At 32.3% G+C, this 18,631-nt stretch overlaps 1 protein-coding gene across 1 annotated transcript in view; it reads left to right on the forward strand.

Annotated features, from left to right (window-relative positions):
* The window catches only part of Best2 (bestrophin 2), a gene marked incomplete at its 5' end in the record, with an annotated part of 116,978 nt that overhangs the window by 54,558 nt on the left and 43,789 nt on the right, over positions 1-18,631 (forward strand). Inside the window, 1 exon segment of the mRNA XM_088240319.1 lies at positions 6,606-6,735. Within this exon segment, the coding sequence (XP_088096445.1) occupies positions 6,606-6,735 (130 nt within the window).

Here is an 18,631-nt window from a genome sequence, read left to right on the forward strand (position 1 = left end):
CACTGGAACTTATGTTTTACGTGTGATTAAAAATCGTTCAAGAAATGAAACAGCGGATGAGTAATAATAGTTGTGTAGCAGGGGCGAATCGTCAAAATATGCGATTATGCTCAGCTTACCATTATATTTGACTTTTGATAATAATGTTTAATAGTGAATACGTTTATGCAAAAATAAATAAAATAATTATTATTAATTATAAATCATTATCACCGTTTATGTTTTCCTACAAAAAAATATAAATCTAAGTGCGCCCAGCGCCCAGCCCGTTCTCAGTGAACGATGAAACTAGCCTATTACCGCAGTTTATTTCTCCATACAAAAAAGTACACTATATTTTGCGTCTTTAACCCAAGTCGCTTTTTTAGTACTAAAACAAGCTTGCAGATTACAATTATTATTTAAAGATTCTCTATTTGTAAACTAGTACTCCTATTTCAAACATTTTTTTTTTCTTTGTTGAGATACCATTAACATATATATATATATATATCTATACATATTTTTAAAGGAAAGCTAAGTCTCTATTTTGAGGCTTGTCAGCAGGTGGGATAGAGGGGATATGGAAGGAGGTAGTGAAAAATACACCACAACACCCAGACCAATTGAGAAAAAATCTTTCACAGTTAGACGTCTAACCAACTGCGCCACGACGCCCGTCTGCCGCCTTATATATCACATAGGACATGTGGCGTTCGCAGTGGCCATTTTTGGCATTATTCAATTTAAAAGGAATCGGCCAGTGCTCAGTGTTGACAGTTACGGCTGAATATCATTGTGGTACTTGTTCATAAACTTTTGCACAAGTAATATTTTAAAATAGTATATAAAAAAGCTACTTTTATTGCGTGGTTGATAATAATTGTTGTTTGAGCTAATTTTCACAGGACCGCAGAATAAATGGTCATTTATTACTAACATATTATGTAGGTACAAATTCATTACTAATTTTAAAAATCACAGCTCGCTACTGTTGTGTAGCGAGCCGACGTTAATCCATCATGCACGATGATCGTGTTTTATCCAGGCAATTTGACATGAAATAAGAGGGTTAAATGCAAAACCGCCACTGTGCATTATCACTGTTTTTGGGTAGACCAACTGAGCTAGTAACAAAAAGACTACTTCTTTTCAGTTCAATGTGCAACTTATGCGTGGTATAACAAGTAGCGAAAAGACTATTCATTTAAAGTTGAATGTGCACATTGAACTCAAAAGAAAAAGTCATTCGGCTACTGATTTTGAGGATGTTCTCATAAATAGTGATTATGTCCAGTAGCGGTTTTGCATTCCCTTCAAATATTGATTAGAAAATATTTTGCTTTTCTGAAATATTTCAAAGACCTTAATCTGACAAATCAAAAGCAGTATCATGTAACAAATTATCAATTGACGGAATTTGATATGTTAAACCACATTTTTATTTATTTTATTTTCTTTTATTTAGGAACAATACAGTACAGTTACAAAGTTTAATATTTTACACAGTTAGACTTAACTCTAATGGACCAGTGAAGTTTCCATATTATAAAGCAATTATATGTTGGGTTATTAATGAAAGTATGAAAAAGTGAAGGAAAAAATAAACATAAATGGAAGTTGTTTAAAAATTAAAATTTAAGTAAAAAAAAAGATATTTTAAAGTTCGTAGTTTGTAGTGAGTATTTACAAATGAAAATAATATTAAAAATGAAGAAAATTTGTAAGAGTAATTAAAAGTTAAGAATTAAAATGAAGAATGAAAAACATGCTCAGATGTAAAAATAAAATAAAATAGTAAAAACATAAAAAAAAAAAAGGAAATACACATACATATTTTAAGGGATTCAAAGAAACGATGAGAAGAATCTTTAAGTGAAATATAAGACAATAAATTTAAGTCAATTTAAAAAACATCTTCAAACTTACTATCATCTTCATTTTAAATTAATTATGAATAATATAATTTAAGTACGTCTAAATGTTTGTATACTAGGCTAGATTTCATTCCAAGTCTAGATTTATGACCTGTCAATGGCTGATTTAAGTACCCACTTTACACACTCTGTAACATTCACCATTCGGCCTATGTTTAAACATCCACCTGCATTAATAAAGGGTTCAGCTCTTTTTTTTCACAAAAGTCAATAGATGGAGGAAAGGAGAATGTTTAAACATAGGCAGAATAGACTAGACTTCCATATTTCTTTCTAAAAAGCTTTTCCCTGTGTTGCTAAAATTCCAAATTATTAATTATGAAAGTTTTTGTAACAAATCTATGAAATGTACGAAACAAGATTCTAGTCAGACAACTTCTTGTATCAATGGTCTAGAAGACAAACGTGTTGATTTCAAAATTGGTCATTTTTCAGGAGAGCAGTTGAAAGTTTGACAAGCTGCTTTTTTGTTTTTGTTTTCTTGTCACTTATTACGAATATGCAACAACGATTTGGGAAGAGATGAAACATCTGTTGAATGCAAATGGTACGACGTGCTCATTTTTGGAGTTAAAATGTTGTACTTGGCACGTTTGTCTTCTAGACCATCGATATGGTGTTTAGGAGGGTAATAAACAAAACTTGCTGAAGTTGCGTAATATCTCCAAACCGGGCGAAATGCAACTTCGCGACATGACCTAATGGCCCATTTCAAATGATCGTAAAAATTCACACGGCACGAATAGGATGGATCGATGTTTACTGTATTATTTTATGTTACATTTATTGTATTTTTATTGACTGTCGAAAGCACTAACTAGTATACCATTAAACCGACCAATCTCTATTCGATTTTTTTCAGAAGGAATTTTACCTTTAAAAATAAAATACAATCCCCCTAATTTTACCGTTTCGTCTTAGTATGACCGATGTGAAATCGGCCATTAATATTTGACTGTTTAGGACAAAAAATTTAAGTTACTGTTAAATATTATTTTAATGTGTTTTTAGGCAATTTATTGGGTCCTATAAATATTGTGGCAAAAGGATTTAATCCGAAAAGTGTTCTGGAGAACATCTACGCAGTCGGTCAAAAATACGTTTGAAATTATGAGACTGCTTATTCTGGTATTGGGTTTGAAGTCTTTACCCTAAGCCCGATCGATACTATAAAGATTACCAAGGAAGGTTCGGAGATTTTCGGATTTTTTTTTTTTTTTTTTTCGGTTGAACTTGAAAAAATATCAGAAGACAGTCTCTTAATAAAGATATTCTACAAAAAAAATCAACTGATGTTTCTAAATATTTATACTTTACAAATGACATTTTTTTTATTTGAAATTATTTATTTATTTATTTATTATATATATACGGCCTAAGCCAATTACAACAGTTACATGAAGAAACATAAATGCAAGAAACTGAACAAAAGGAACATAAAACTATTTAGCAAAGACAATCAAGGGCAAAACAATAATTGTATACAATATATTTAAAAAAACGAAAGACCAATAGCTTTGAGCTAAACCATGCCAATCCAACTTCATCCCACACTATTTAGTCGCGAAGAGATCTACGAAAAGCCGGAAGATCTATCCCAAAGAATTCCAAGTCGTGTGATGAATTGACTAATCTACACATTCTGGACATTGGGGCATAAAAACCAAAGTTGCTCTTAGAAGATTTTATAAATAGCAAATTATGTCTTTTTCCGGAGTCTCCCATGCAACGGCGTGAGACCAGATAAGGTATGAGGAGCATTTGGACAGAAGCCGATAATATGTAAATAAAAAAAATATTTTATCATTGTTGCAAACATTTGTTTTTCACTTTTTTAGTAACATGTACACATTGTTTTCTTATAACGTTGGAATTGAAATCCAAATTATAACTATCTTTTAATATCTTATACATTATTATTCTAAAAATGACTGATGGCGTCTGTCATCACGGGCCCGTTTTACACTTATCGCGCCAATTCACTCATCCGGTAAAGTTAGGGTGGGTTGACACATATTTATTATTTTCCTTTTTGGTTTCATTTAATAAATTAGTTTCTACTCGCGAGTGAAAGTTTTGCTAAAAGAAATTGAGTAGAAGTTAGTCGACCTCGTGGTGTACTGTTTCGTGTTTTCACCTGCCTTTTGATGAATTATTTATTTTTTTTTAAATTCATGAATACACCCTATGTTATTTTGTTGTTCAGTACAATGTTAAACGTGCCAGCGATAGTAGAAGACATGCGTCGTTTTGTATAGAGAATACACACGCGTTCTTAATTGTTTTGTAGACGTTTTAAGTGCTGAACAAGGGATGTTTTGATTATTTGTTCTAAATGAGTGATATCAAAATAAATACTTACGTAAAAAACGTGATATTTCACACAATAAAATAAAAACTATGAAATTATAAAAAGAAATGACATAATTTTAGTTTATTAACTGTAAACGTAAACTATTTTTAGGTTATTTTAGTATTAATCCATGTTTACTTTGCAATAGTTTTCATTATTTATTTTAAATGAGTGAGATCAGAATTAATACTTACGTTAAAAACGTTTCATAAAAAATAAAATAATTATAATATTAAAAATAAACAGATCTCTGAACAAAGAAAAAAGTGAGTTTTTGGTTTATTAATTTATGGGTGGATTGCTTATTTTGTGGACGAATAAATAGTAAAAAATATTCTATGGAAAAATTGAAAAAATGTTTAATAATTAGTAGACTTTCAATAAAGTTCAGTAGAACGATAGATTTTTTTTGCACTTTGATTTACAGCACTCTGGTTTGAGAAAAATCACATTTAATTTTTGAGTCCTCACCGGGAATCTAACTAGGCAGGTTACCGTGCGTGAGTCATGCGTCTTAACCATTACCCAACGGAGGCCGCCGAGATATTTAATATATTATAAATGTAAATTTTATGTGGTTTTAATAGCATTATTCCGAGTGACTCATTATTCTTTCTGTATTTTTTTTTTAAAAGAAAAATTAATTTTCTTTTGATTTACACAAATACTTTAATTTTGGAAGGTCATCACAGTCTATTTTGTTGCCTCTGCAGTAAATGGTTGGTCTATCACCCTTTTGTGTCTACGTAACACTATCCCCTGAAACAAATTACAGTGGTGCCTCACACAACGAACTTAATTCGTTCCAGGAGCAAGTTCGTTATGCGAAAAGTTCGTTATGTGAAACGCGTTTTCCCATAACAATACATGTTAAAAAAAATAATTCGTTCTGTAGCATAAAATATGGTAAGATGACATAAAAAAAAGATAAATTTTTTGTTATTATTTTTATTTAGATACATCTAAAAACATAATGAAAAAAACACACATTTTTTAATTTTAAGAAATAATCGAATCTTGCACATCTTCATCCATTTTCCGCTTTTTGGCCGATGGTGCAGTGAAAAACCTGTCCAAAGTCGTTTGTTTCTCTCTTTTCTTCAACATCTGCCGGAAATAACGGACAAGAGTATCGGAGTACAGGTCGTTGATCCTGTTTGCTTCAGCGGAATCCGGATAGTGGGCATTGGTAAACTCCTGAACTTCTTTCCATTTGACCAGGATGTTCTTGATGTCAGCAGTTGGAATTGGTTGATTGTTTGATTGTTGCTCCTCGTTATCAGATGACGCTTCCCTTTGAGCATTGTCCTGTTGTTGGGCCAGAAGTGTTTGGAGCTCTTCAGTTGTCAGCTCTTCTTTGTGTTCCTCAATAAGCTCCTCTACATCCTCTTCAACGATTGCTGCGACACGTGCGTAAGTTAAGCGTACTGCTCAGTGACTAACGACTGCCTGCGCGGAAGGATGCAATAAATCGGCAGTGATCGTGTGAAGTGGGCGACTTCGTTGTGTGAAGCGAAGTTCGTTGTGTGAAGCGAAGTTCGTTGTATGAATCGTGAAATGAACGAAAAGGAAGTTCGTTGTGTGCAGCGTTCGCTGTGCGAGGCGTTCGTTATGCGAGGCACCACTGTACTTTATAAATACACAATAATATGTGAAAGGGAACTTTTTCATTAATTTTTTTTTTGCACCACAACAGGCCAGAAGGCCTAATTACAGTGGTGAATTGCATCACAGAACACCCAGGCTTGAGAAAAATCACATTTTTAATTTTCGTGTTCTCACCGGGAATCGAACCCGGAACCTTCCGTGTGTGAGTCAAGCGTCTTGACCACTACACCACGGAGGCCGCCACTTACGGGGGATACTTAGGACTACCTATCCCAAGGGTCCCCCATCATTGCGAAAATATTTTTACTCAATAAAAACATAACCATTATGGGAACTAACCTTTTAAATAAATACTCCAATGTATAAATAAACTTTAGGATGCTTTGGGATTCAAAATAGAACGAAGATTTTTTACAAAAACAATGAAATATTTAATCACGTAAGTAAAAAAGCAAGAATGCGTACCGTAACTGATGTCGTACCGTTTGCGTATTGGACAATATTTTCGAAGAGAAATGAAATTGTAATACACACTTGGCGCAAAATTTAAAGTTGTCCATTTACTCCCCGTGTCCGAACCCTCCCTGGTCTCCCCTAAATTACAATGAAATGCAACAATATTTTTATATTAAATACAACACTACCGCTTTATATAATATAATTGTAAATAGATGTTTTGTGCCTGTTGTTGGAGCACATCCGGCGACTAATTGTCAGTGATGTTGCAGGACGAGACAGGCCGCCTGATGAGGAGAAATATTGTCAGGTACGCCATCCTGGCTTACGTCATCACGCTCCAGAGGGTGTCCCTTCGAGTCAAGAGGAGATTCCCTTCGTGGCAACACGTCGTCGATTCTGGTAAGAGAGCGAAATATAAGTATAACTATAAATTAATTCAATTACATTAAGAGCATGCTCTCATATAGGCGTAAACATTTATGTCTGCTCTAGGGAACATGCTTTACAATCTAATGGAACACGTTCCCATCTAAGCAGTTTATTATATTTTTTTATTCCTCCTTCGATATTTTCTTTAACCTAGTCCAACATTCATTGTTTATTGTCCATCACCGGGGTTTATGTTTTTTCTGTGGATATTTTGGTCTGTTACGACGACTGAGACACGGTACAAATCCTGTCTATGCAAGGTCACATACAACCCCACAAATTACATCAACCCTAATGATGAAAGCTGTAACGCAATCGAAACGTATACAAACAGCAAAAATACCCCAATTTAAACTTCCAGTCATTAGTGATTACATTACACAATGTGTAACATTCATCGTACATCCAAGTTTCTTAAATTATTCTATATATTTATTTATTCATTCATAAAAATAAATAAATTAAGTGAATAATTTAAGAAACTTGGCAGTATGGTGAATGTTACACATCGTGTAATGTAATCACTTAAACCGGCAAATGAATGGTTCTTTATTCTTTTCTCAGTCAATACTTGTTTATTTTTGTTTATCCTATTTAATCGAGCGCTTTCTTGTACGCTGAGATCTTAAAGAATAGTAAAATCTGAATATTAAAAAAATTACAATTTTACATATTCCTTTTTAAAAAATACAAATCTCTGACGAAATAATATTTATCAGTCACAATGATATTGATTTGATTGAAAAATGCGTTTGCGTCTTGAATGCTATTATTTAGTGGTTTCCTGTCTTCATTTTTTCCTTATTATTGATTATACATATGATTTTAATTGGTTATGTTTTTTATGCTCTTTATTTATACCAATGAATTATTTATTTAAGTCTACAATACTCACATCAAGTAAAACATTCAGTGGAATGAACAAAGGACATTATAAAAAATGGGTAACGTTTTAACTCACGCTAAGAATATTAAAAAATACACTGAGAATTTTGAGAGTAGAATATACATTTATTACAACAGAGAGGGAAAACATTTTGGAAAAGGGATATGAAAGTCCAGATATTTACAGGGATAATCGTGGGTATTCTGCGAAAAAGCACTAAATCAAAATTACTGCTTCTGAGATAATTAAAGTTCAAAGTTTGTAACGAAATAACTTTTTTTATGCTAAACCTTACAAAGCCAACTTAAAAAAATAATAAATTGATTTATATACTACATTTTATTCAACAGTTTGATACATTATAACTGAACTTTGAGAACAGTTTTTTCAAAATAAAGTGAATTGACATGACTTAGTGCATTTTGCTGATACATAATACCACAGTAAGGAATTTGAATTGAAGTCACAAAGTACCTACTAAAGTCACTTAGTGAGAAATGTTTTTTTTTCTTTGATTAAAAAAGTTATGTAACCATTTTATCTAATGTAAAGTACCTATTACATTAGGTAAAATAATAATTAATTAGTAAAAAGAGAAAAGAAAGAAAATAATAATAAGACATCACTTACTAAACATCCACGGGATATCATGTCGCCGACCAACAATATCACCTTTTCTCAAGTCAGCACTGCTCCATAAGCTCCGCTGAATACATCCGAAATATCGTTATTGATGGCCCACCAGTACGGCGTCCCTTGTCCCTTGGTGCTTTTTCGATGAACGGATTTATGTTACATTGACTTATTGCAGAAAATATCTCGACTTGTAGTGTAGATAGGACTTAGTGCGTTTTTGCAGATGAAGAGTATTTTTTCAACAGTACAACCTCATCTTTAAGTCAAAACAGCAAAATTTTGACTGGTGCTTTTACGCAGAATACCCACGTTATGACCAGTCATTCTCGACTTCCATAATCCCTTCTCAAAAATGTTTTTCCTCTTTGTTGCGATACATTTAGATCTTAATAACTCCCTAGAGCGTGCCAGCCTGTCTCTAAACATTTGGACATACTCAAAGTCAAAAAAATTGCTATAATTTTCATTCATTGGTAAAGTTTCTTACATTTAAACTATGCTGCCTATATTATGAACCATCTTATTTGTTCAATATTTTGAGATTTACCTACAATCTAAATGTTTACATGCTAATAAATATATTTGTGTCCATATTTTCATAAGTAAATATCTGTTGAAGGTTAAATATATTATTTTTTTATCTTTAAATATAAAAAATATATATATTCGCGTTGTATTGTTTAATATTATTATTCATTTATATTTTTAAAATGTGCGATATAGTTGGTATTTCTTGCATGTCGTATGTTCATTTTTAAAACTTATAAATACGCATTTTGTAAACGCTCTTGATAAACTATTTTTGCGTATGGTTTATTGTTTATTGTTTTGCTGCTTTGTTTTATTTTCTAAAGCAGTGAAGTTCCAATTTCTGAAAAAACTGTATTTTTTTTCAATAAACAATCTTTTTTTGCCATCAAAGAATGCAAGCATATGCACGAACTATTCATAATATAATTTATAAAATAAATAAAACCACCTTATGTTTAACCATTTATTTTTTTATTTTTCTACCGACTGGTTTTAAATCTATAAAAGCTTCTTTATCAAGGTATACTTAACTAATAAATTTTATCATGTTTTATTCTATCAATAGTGTACTTTGTATGGAACCAATAAATCTAAAACTGAAAAAACTAAACAATAATAAAAAAACAAATAAACAATATTTCAAATACATAAAACAACTTTGTTTTTAACCACTTATTTTATTAGTGGTTAAAAATATAGTTGTTTTATTTATTTTATTATAATGAAAAACCACAAAAAGTTAGTACTTCAAAAATAAAATTTATAAAAAATATTTCCTTTAGTCCACTCCTGTCTAGTTTTGAGCGTATCAATTCCAAATTACGCTTCCCATCCTTACAAAAAAGAGACTTGATTTATTAGTTCCATACGAAGCACAATATTGATATAATAAAATTGGGTAGACTTCATTAGTTTTTAATAATAGTAATATCTTGATGAAGCTTAAATAGCATAGATCGGTAGAAAAAAAAGTTTTGAAAAACAAAGTAGTTTTATTTATTTTATTATAATGAACAATCATAAAGTTAGTAAAATATATATATATTTTATATATTTAATTAGTTTAAATTTTGTTTTTCCTTTTTAACTGAGTACGATGTAGATATCCATATGCTAACATTTATCTGAAAATATTTACCGATTAAATTCAATGTCAAATTCAAATCGATAAACATATTTCTTTAAATAAAACAGTTTTCTTATTATTATTTCCGTGTGTTTTTTTTACTATTGCGCTCGTTTTTTTAATAATTTAATATTGAATAATTACGAATGACTATTGAATGTTAAAATGATTTGGCTATGAAAAAACAGTTTAAGCCTTAGTACATTTTTACAGGAAGTTAACGGTTTATTTCGGATTCTTAAGTATTTTATGCGTCTAAATTTATGTAAAATGTTTTATGTAAAATATTATGTACTGCGCATGCGTGATGAGCGTATAATCGAACATGTTCCTAAATCACTTTATTCTTCAAAACGATTCAGTCCATTAATCATGTGTTTTTTTATGACTTTGTATCCGTGATTGTTGTTTGTGTTTATAAACGTCTATTTAGGTTGTTATTTCAGGGTGCGAACTTAAAAAAACTATATACAATACGACCATCTGGATTTCGAGTATTGAAATAAATACAAAATTAAATGTCATTAAATATTTGTACCGCTTACCAACTTTTCTATGTCTACCGGTTTCGAGACGTACCCGTCTCTTTGTCAGCACACCAATTAAACTCAATAATAAAGATAAAAATATTTTATCATATGATTCAAGCGGTTACCAATGAAAATACAATTTTTACCCTTCTTTTTACGTTGAAAGAACATCAAGGAATTTTGATCTTTGTGTTAAATTCAATTCATTTTATTAAATTAATTTATTTTAAATATAACACATACATTACATAAATATATTCAATACGTACATATTATAAAAGAGAAAATAAGAAAAAATACACGAAAGAGACTCATGTCAAAGTAGTAGAAGAATCCTGCTCCGGAAAACCCCTTCGGATACATGGAACAGATCAATATCCAGAGCGATGTTGTTCAGCATAGCGGTAGCCCTTCCAACAGGCATAACCACAGGCAGGTTGGTCCTGAATATCGGAATATGAAACAATCTATGCTGACGCTGTCTTAGGTAATAATTATCAGAAACATACAAACCAATGCTAATCATAATTTCAAAATTATCGATCATACCGCGCAACGATCGATAAAAATGTGTAGTCAAATACACATTCCTTCTAGTCTAAAGAACAAATGAGATGTCTTCACAATAACGATTTCACTGAATTCTCAAATCACCTAACCAATTTTAGTCATGACTTCAATTGAAATACGGGAGTTAAATTCTTACATGCAAATAATAATGGGTTAAGAGTAAATAATATGGAAATATTTCACATTAGGAAAGCTTTAAAAAACAATGTTCCTTTGATCAATAATCAATCAACCTTTCAATATAGCCCGTTATACGATGTTCTGTTGTAACGGTCTCACTAAATCTATAAAACTCAAGCTCCTCCGTCCTTTCCCCTCCTTTTTTTAAACTATTTCACGAACAACATAAAATATTTTCATAATCTAATCAGTGCATGTGCTTATTAAAATGCGTGCCATGTTGGTTATATATTTTTGTGCAACAACTATAAAGAAGTTGTATAGTGGGTTTTACATGTTGGTTTAATCGGTGTCCTGACGAAAAGACGCGTACGTCTCGAAACCTATTGGTAGACATAGAAAATTCGGTAAGTGGTTATATACAAAAATTTAATTTAAATTTTGTAAAATGTTTGACCTCACAGTTAATGCTATAAATTTTATGGTGATAACGAAAATAAAAATAAAATTATTTTTATGATGGCAACACTGCCACAAGACAATTTCAACAACCATTCTGCATTAAGTTAGCCAGGCTCTTTATAGACCTGGGCTTAGAGGGCGAGAACTATTCACGGAGACCCGTCACAATAGATCTTCACTGATCGCAGTGACGTCAGGAGCTTGCATAGCACTGACTCCTACCTCTAAGAATAAGAATAAGCATTAAGTTATCATCAAAGTCAGTCGCTTTATCGATTGCTTTCACTAAGTGAGACGTGTATTTGTGAGATATATAAAATAATGTAAGACGCGTGTTTGTCCAGGAAATTGGACAGAGTTAGACTTAAACAGTTGGGGAACCAATCTTCCCCACGATTCAGCAACATGACATGTTTTCAGGTGAATTTTTTTGAACTGTTTCAATGGCAATGAGGTGAATCTTCTAGATCGACCTAGATACTCACCATACACGTATAAATATCGAAATTAGATTGCTTGACATGTGTTGCACAATAAGATTTAAGAAGATTGAAGAAGATTGAAGATATCATTCAGGTGTGGTGACATATCTTCTATTGAATTTGTTCATTTATTAACGGACTTATTCCATTCAAAAACTGGCAAACACATATCTTTATTTACATTATAATTACTACCTCAAGACAAGATCTGGTCTATCATAAGTGATTGTTTAAATTTAGAAAAACTTACACCAAAAAAGTCCAGATCTTGTTTCGAGTTTACAATGTGACACAATCGAGACATTAGTGCAAGCAAGCCATAATTTTTGCTGTGTTAATCAAGGAACAGCACATTATTATTTCGCCATGCAATTACATACATAGAAATGATAACTATACTTTGCATATTATTTTCAGTAAGAAAACTGTATTTTACATAAATCTGCCTATATCACAATATTGTAGGTATGCATAGAATTTTTTGACATTTATTTGGTCAAAATCTCAGCATTTTCGACTTAAACTTATGTTTAATCTATTTTCTATCACATGGTTTATAAAATGTCCACGTGATAAAATAATTAATCCTATTGGTTCACCATCGTTCCATGTCCGCTCCCTAAATGGAGCACACGGCGTCCACAAACACCTTCTAGTCCTCTCTTCCTGCCTGCCTCCTGTAATTCTATGAACCTTAGGGCAGCATTCCTAGTTCGGCTAAGAGCCATTTTTCCTTGTATGTGGGCATCGCCAAGGAGACTTTAGTCCTCAGATGCGGCGTGTGGTATGTGATGGGCAAGTTCTAGTATGAACTGCCGATAAACTGTCAGCAGTAAAAGTTTTGAACTGGAAATCCTTACATAAGCAGGCATACGTCATTAAGGCTTTTCGAAGAAATAGTGCACTGCTTCATTACATCGATCCCAGTGCACTTTGATATTTTTTTGTTTAAAAATGAAAGATCGTCATTAATCGTATACTTCTATTGAAACTGTTCCAATGAAACAATTTTTCAAATAATTATTTGATTTCTCTTGCATGGTATCAAACGCGCTAATCACTAAATCATGATGTGGACTTATTCAATACTTGCAATTGTATCAATCAAATTTATATTTTTTATAAACTACTCGTAGTTTAGCAAAACCACAACATATCTAGCTAGTAGCTAGTTTTAAAACATATTCTAAAAAACGAAAAGAGCGTTTCGACTGTTTTATTTAAATAATATATTCCTAACCTATTTTGTGTCCAAGCTGATAAAGAATACAGTTTTGAGTATGATGTATCTGATATACTAATGTGATATGAGACTCGATAGCTACTTCTTCTTCGATGGTGCTTCAGCCCAAATGGAGCCTTAGCCTCCTTTAACTTTTGCCTCCAACTCCGCCAGTCCTCAGCAGCCATTTTCCAATTTGCAACTTGTCCCCCCACCTAAGTCTGGGTCTTCCAATCCTTTTTTTACCCCCTGGATGTCCAGTCATGACTCTCTTAGTTACTCGCGCGACGGGCATTCTTTTCACGTGTCCAGCCCATCTCAACCTGAGCAGTTTTATGTGCATTGAGACACTAGGGGCTTCATAGCTGCTGTACAATTCGGCATTTTTCCTAATGCGCCACTCTTCTCCGTCTTCCACGGGACCACAGATTCGGCGAAGAACTTTCCTTTAAAACATATCCATCATCTCAGCGGACCTCACTGTCAGGGTCAGTGCCTCGCATCCATACGCCAATACAGTCCTAATAATGGTCTTGTACTGGGTTATCTTTGTTTTCCTATGGACGCTTCTTGACTTAAACACTGGCAGCAAGAAGAAATATGTTTTGTGGCCCGCCGATATTCGTTTCTTTATTTCTGTAGTTTTTTAGTTACCTTCCGTAGCTAATAGCTGCTCTCAGGTAAAATCCTAAAAAGGGGAAAATAGGGGAGATAAGTCCACCTCATTGTTTAGGGATTGGCGCGTTCATCTACCGTGTTTATGGATCTGTGTTCAATTCCTGACAGGGAGACGTGATGTATTTGTTCAAAGGTGGTTCTACACTGAAATATTTCATTGTTTCATGACTGGCACCTGAAGCGTTATACTGTTCATCTTATCTATATGTCACACCCAGCCTCCGAGTGGGCTGGGTGTGAAATATAGTTCTTCTCTGCAACTTTAGTTTAAAATACACAAATATGTGTTAAATTGTTATAAACATTGAGTTAAGTCGCTAAGGTGTGGATAAACAAAGAGTGAGATAATTAATTTAAAGCATTCTTTTATAAACGTTATTATATTCAACGCTTTTTTCTAACCTAACCTAACTAAAATATATTCAAACGCCACAAACTCTCTTGATTTTATAACTGTGCTTCCGTTAAAACTGTTTACAAAGGTGTTTTTGTGAAGATCAAGTGCCAAAATTTAACTATTTTTTATAAAAAAAAATCTGTACAATATAGTGCTACCTACCTTTGTTCATTTAAAAATACAAATGATACGTTTTTTCCTGTATCACGTAAAATTACTCGAATATCAAAAGTAATCACACACAAGTTTATCTGACATCTTAATCAAAGTAAAATAATAATAATCAGAAATTTTAAGCGGGAAATATGCGTATAGTAATAACAAACAAAATTAACAGGCGGATAGATTCCTTGGTACCTACCTACACTCTACACTACGCACACAGATGCATTTCTACTATCATCTCCCAGGGAACAGCCAAATGTGAACCAAGTGTTTTTACAGTTATTTACTAGGAAAAAGACAATAGATACTGTTTACTGCATACCAAAATAAAGCAGGGACAAGTTTGAGTATCGTCTATTTTGTTAACCTTAATAATAAGTTAAGGAATGCTATCTTTGTTTAGTTTTTTATATTTCACTTTTTGTGCTGTTACATGTTCACTTAATTGCCATACTTACCAGTTCTTTGCTCAATGTATGATTATTTCGTTTTTTAAAATTAATTTTTATTTTTAATTTTTTTAAATCATTCTTATGTTGTTGAAATTCTATTTGTCGATGCGTTTTGAAGCTGCAAGACTTTTTGTGATGTTAACTATCATATTATTTTTATCATATTATGTAAATGTTATCAACTATCAAATATCTAAATTTAGTAAATGGGGTCTAGGATTTCAACCGTCCATGCGCTCAGTAGCTGCAAGACTTGTTGTTATTTAACTTCCAATTTTATAAATTTGCTTTTTATTTCGTTTTTGAAATATCACTTAAACTCTAAACTTCATTGTCAAATAAAAATTTTAAAAATAAAAAATTGTCCATGCGCTCTGCAAGACGTTCTGTTATCTAGCTCATATATATCATAATTGTAATATATCATATTTGGAGACGAGGAACTAGAATCCCAACCGTCCATGCGCTCTGTAGCTGCAAGGCGTGTTTGGATATTGATTTATTGTACAGCGCCCTTGAGGCGATTTTCACAAAAATGGCGCTATATAAATTATCCAAACATTATTATCTTCAATGTGACAAAAATAATCAATTCAAAATCACGCTACAATTGTACCAAATATTAAGTACCAAGGCGGCAAGTACCGAGTACCAAGGCGGGATAGGGAACATATTCTAGTAAATTTTGTAATTCAAAGTAAATCTCTTACACACATATTTTTTAGGTTATAAGGTAAACAAAAAGAACACGTCATTTCGCTGTAGGGGTAGGCAGAGAGGATAAAACGGTATATTTATCTGTCTATACGTGCATACATTCCTTTAAATTTGCGCTCTGCTTAAATAAGCAATTATTTGTTCTTTTCAATGTTTTTCTAAAATTTTAAAACGCTTCTTAGTTTTTTTATTTGAATATGCCAATCAATACAATATTATCCTCAAAAAATTCATGTAAAAGATACTTGTACCGTGAACTTTGTAAATACAAATATAAATTGATGCTGGTAAATATTATTATTTTACCACTCACCGACATTTTATGTCTACCGGTTTCGAGACGTTCCCGTCTCTTCGTCAGGACACTCACTATACCAACATCGGCGGCCTCCGTGGTGTAGTGGTCAAGACGCTTGACTCACGCACGGAAGGTTCCGGGTTCGATTCCCGGTGAGAACACAAAAATTAGAATGTGATTTTTCTCAAGCCTGGGTGCTCTGTGATATAATTCACCACTGTAATTAGGCCTCCAAGCCTGTTGTGGTGCAAAAAAAAAATTGTAAACATGCAAATACTAAAATACACTATCAACTTTACCATCACCGTAGTATACATGGTATTTACGAAAAAATACATAAATTACATGGAGAGTAAAAGGGAATGCAGACACCGCCATGTCCGAACATGCGCTTAAATTAGGTTAATAATATTCAACGATAAGTCACAGAATGTTTTGGTGGTGGGGATTAGGAAGGAGGGGAGCTAAAGTACACATACAACGTCGGTGAGTGGTTACATACTAATATTTGCTGACATTAATCAAAATGTTTGACCACAAAGTTAATGCTTTGAACATTAATGATATAAATATAAATAGTCTCTTTTTTTAAAGATTAACTAAATAAATAAAAGTATATTTCATTGAAAAAAAACATGAATCGTTTATGTAACTATATTAACTGTATTTAAATAAAATAAAATTTATGCATCTTTTCATGCACGCACACTTTATTTTTACTTTTGACTGGTCCATCTTCAAGTATTTGTTGAATTTAATCATGCCCTGTCTTTCTTGGCCTTCCACATTAATGAAAGTCATTCCGTGTTATTGATAAAGCTGTTTCTTTTACAAAAACTCTTAAATTTTATGGGGCAGTCGCATTATTGTAATTATTTAAAAAGTAATATTGATGAAACATATACCTACCGAAGTATACAAATATGGTAAAACGAGCAAAATTGTATTTGATCAATTTCGCTTCAGTCTGTCGATTCATAATGTTATTTTGATTACGTGCAATTATGATGTATGCCAAATATTATGAGTAGACAGGTTTTAAAAATGATAGTATAATATCATAGTTCGTAGACTAAAATTGGAAGTCTAAATGAATTATGTAAACCAGCTAATGACAGGTCATAATTTCTGTTAGGCACCCCTTCTCAAAGATAAATACTTTGTTTCCAAAGAAAATTCTGTCAATCTTGGATAAAAGTTGAGATAAAAGTAAAAAATCAAAAAAATATGGATAAGATATGTATATCGCAATACCAAGTGCACTGTATTTTGATCCAAATTCGCATTCACGTAATAATTATATTCTTGAATAATATGTAAGCTTCCACTTTACATTACGTTGTCTCCTAACTCAACACATGGTTCTTGGCTTCATGGAATAAGGAATTTCTTTTTTTTTTAAATGTACCTTTGCATAAATAAATAAATTAAGGTTATGCGCTATGGTGAAATATTGCAGCGTTAAAACACCAGCAATTTTTTTTTTTTTGTTTACCCCTCCAGAATTCTAGCCCGGGAACTCAAGCTCGGTAGGCGAATGCGCCAACCACCGCGCTACGAAGCCGAATTAACCTTACTCGATTTCCTTTTTCAGGATTTTTCCTAAGAGTAGCCATCGAGTCAAAAACACTCGTTCAATCTTCTCATTTGAGAGTATATTTATACCGATAACTTTTTTATAGATGTCATTAGCTGCTCGATATACATATTTATACATAAAATATTGTCTTCGGAATAAATGTGTTTTGTGTTTGCGATCTTCGAGCACATCCGGTCTAATACATATATAATTAGTAAAAATAAACTAGCAAAAATTAATTATACAATTTTAGTGCTGTTTTAGTTTCCTGCGGAGGGTACACAACATAAGATGGATTACCTGTGCTAAATTATATTTAATTTAATTTTACAACGTGTATGATAAACCCTGTCACCTCCTAAACCACGATTATCGGTATGGGCACGAAGGCGGGTTGGCATATTTAAAAAAATAATTTAGAAGCGTTTCAAAACTAAAAAAGAAATCATTTTTAAATACCGAATGGTTGCTTACTTCTACAAGGGAGAAAACAGAATTGCGGAGGGGTAGCTAAATTGGCGTTTTGCAAAGAAACTGCTAGGTTTTATTTTAAATGTTGAAACGCTTCTAAATGTTTTATTTGAATTTGCCAATAAGTCATCTTGCTCATGCCAATAATTGTGGTTTTTGAAATTACATGGTTTAGCATACACTCTGTATTTTTATTATTAAAAAGACACTAGTATTTGAGGATAAGGGTATATAAAAGATCTAAGAGGAATGCTGATCGAGTCACTGTTTGTTCAAAATTAAATGCATCTATCATAATGTATCGGAACTCCTTCTGCATAATATCAAAATCATTTATTATTACCATCATTGGGTTGTTTTGGACTGCTTCATTTTCGAGTTACAAATAAAATTGGTTAAGTAAAATTATATGCCTATTTCATAACCTAAAAAGATAGTGAAATGCACTTTTGCAGTAATATAATCATTCTTTTGATGCGGGCTGTGGAATAATCATGTGTACCAAATCACATTTATCAAATGTGATGCAATTTTCCGCAAAAAA

The sequence above is a fragment of the Micrasema longulum genome, unplaced genomic scaffold, assembly GCF_059751315.1.
Source record: "Micrasema longulum isolate JH-2025_06_02 unplaced genomic scaffold, ASM5975131v1 h1tg002421l, whole genome shotgun sequence".
NCBI classification, from domain to species: domain Eukaryota; kingdom Metazoa; phylum Arthropoda; class Insecta; order Trichoptera; family Brachycentridae; genus Micrasema; species Micrasema longulum.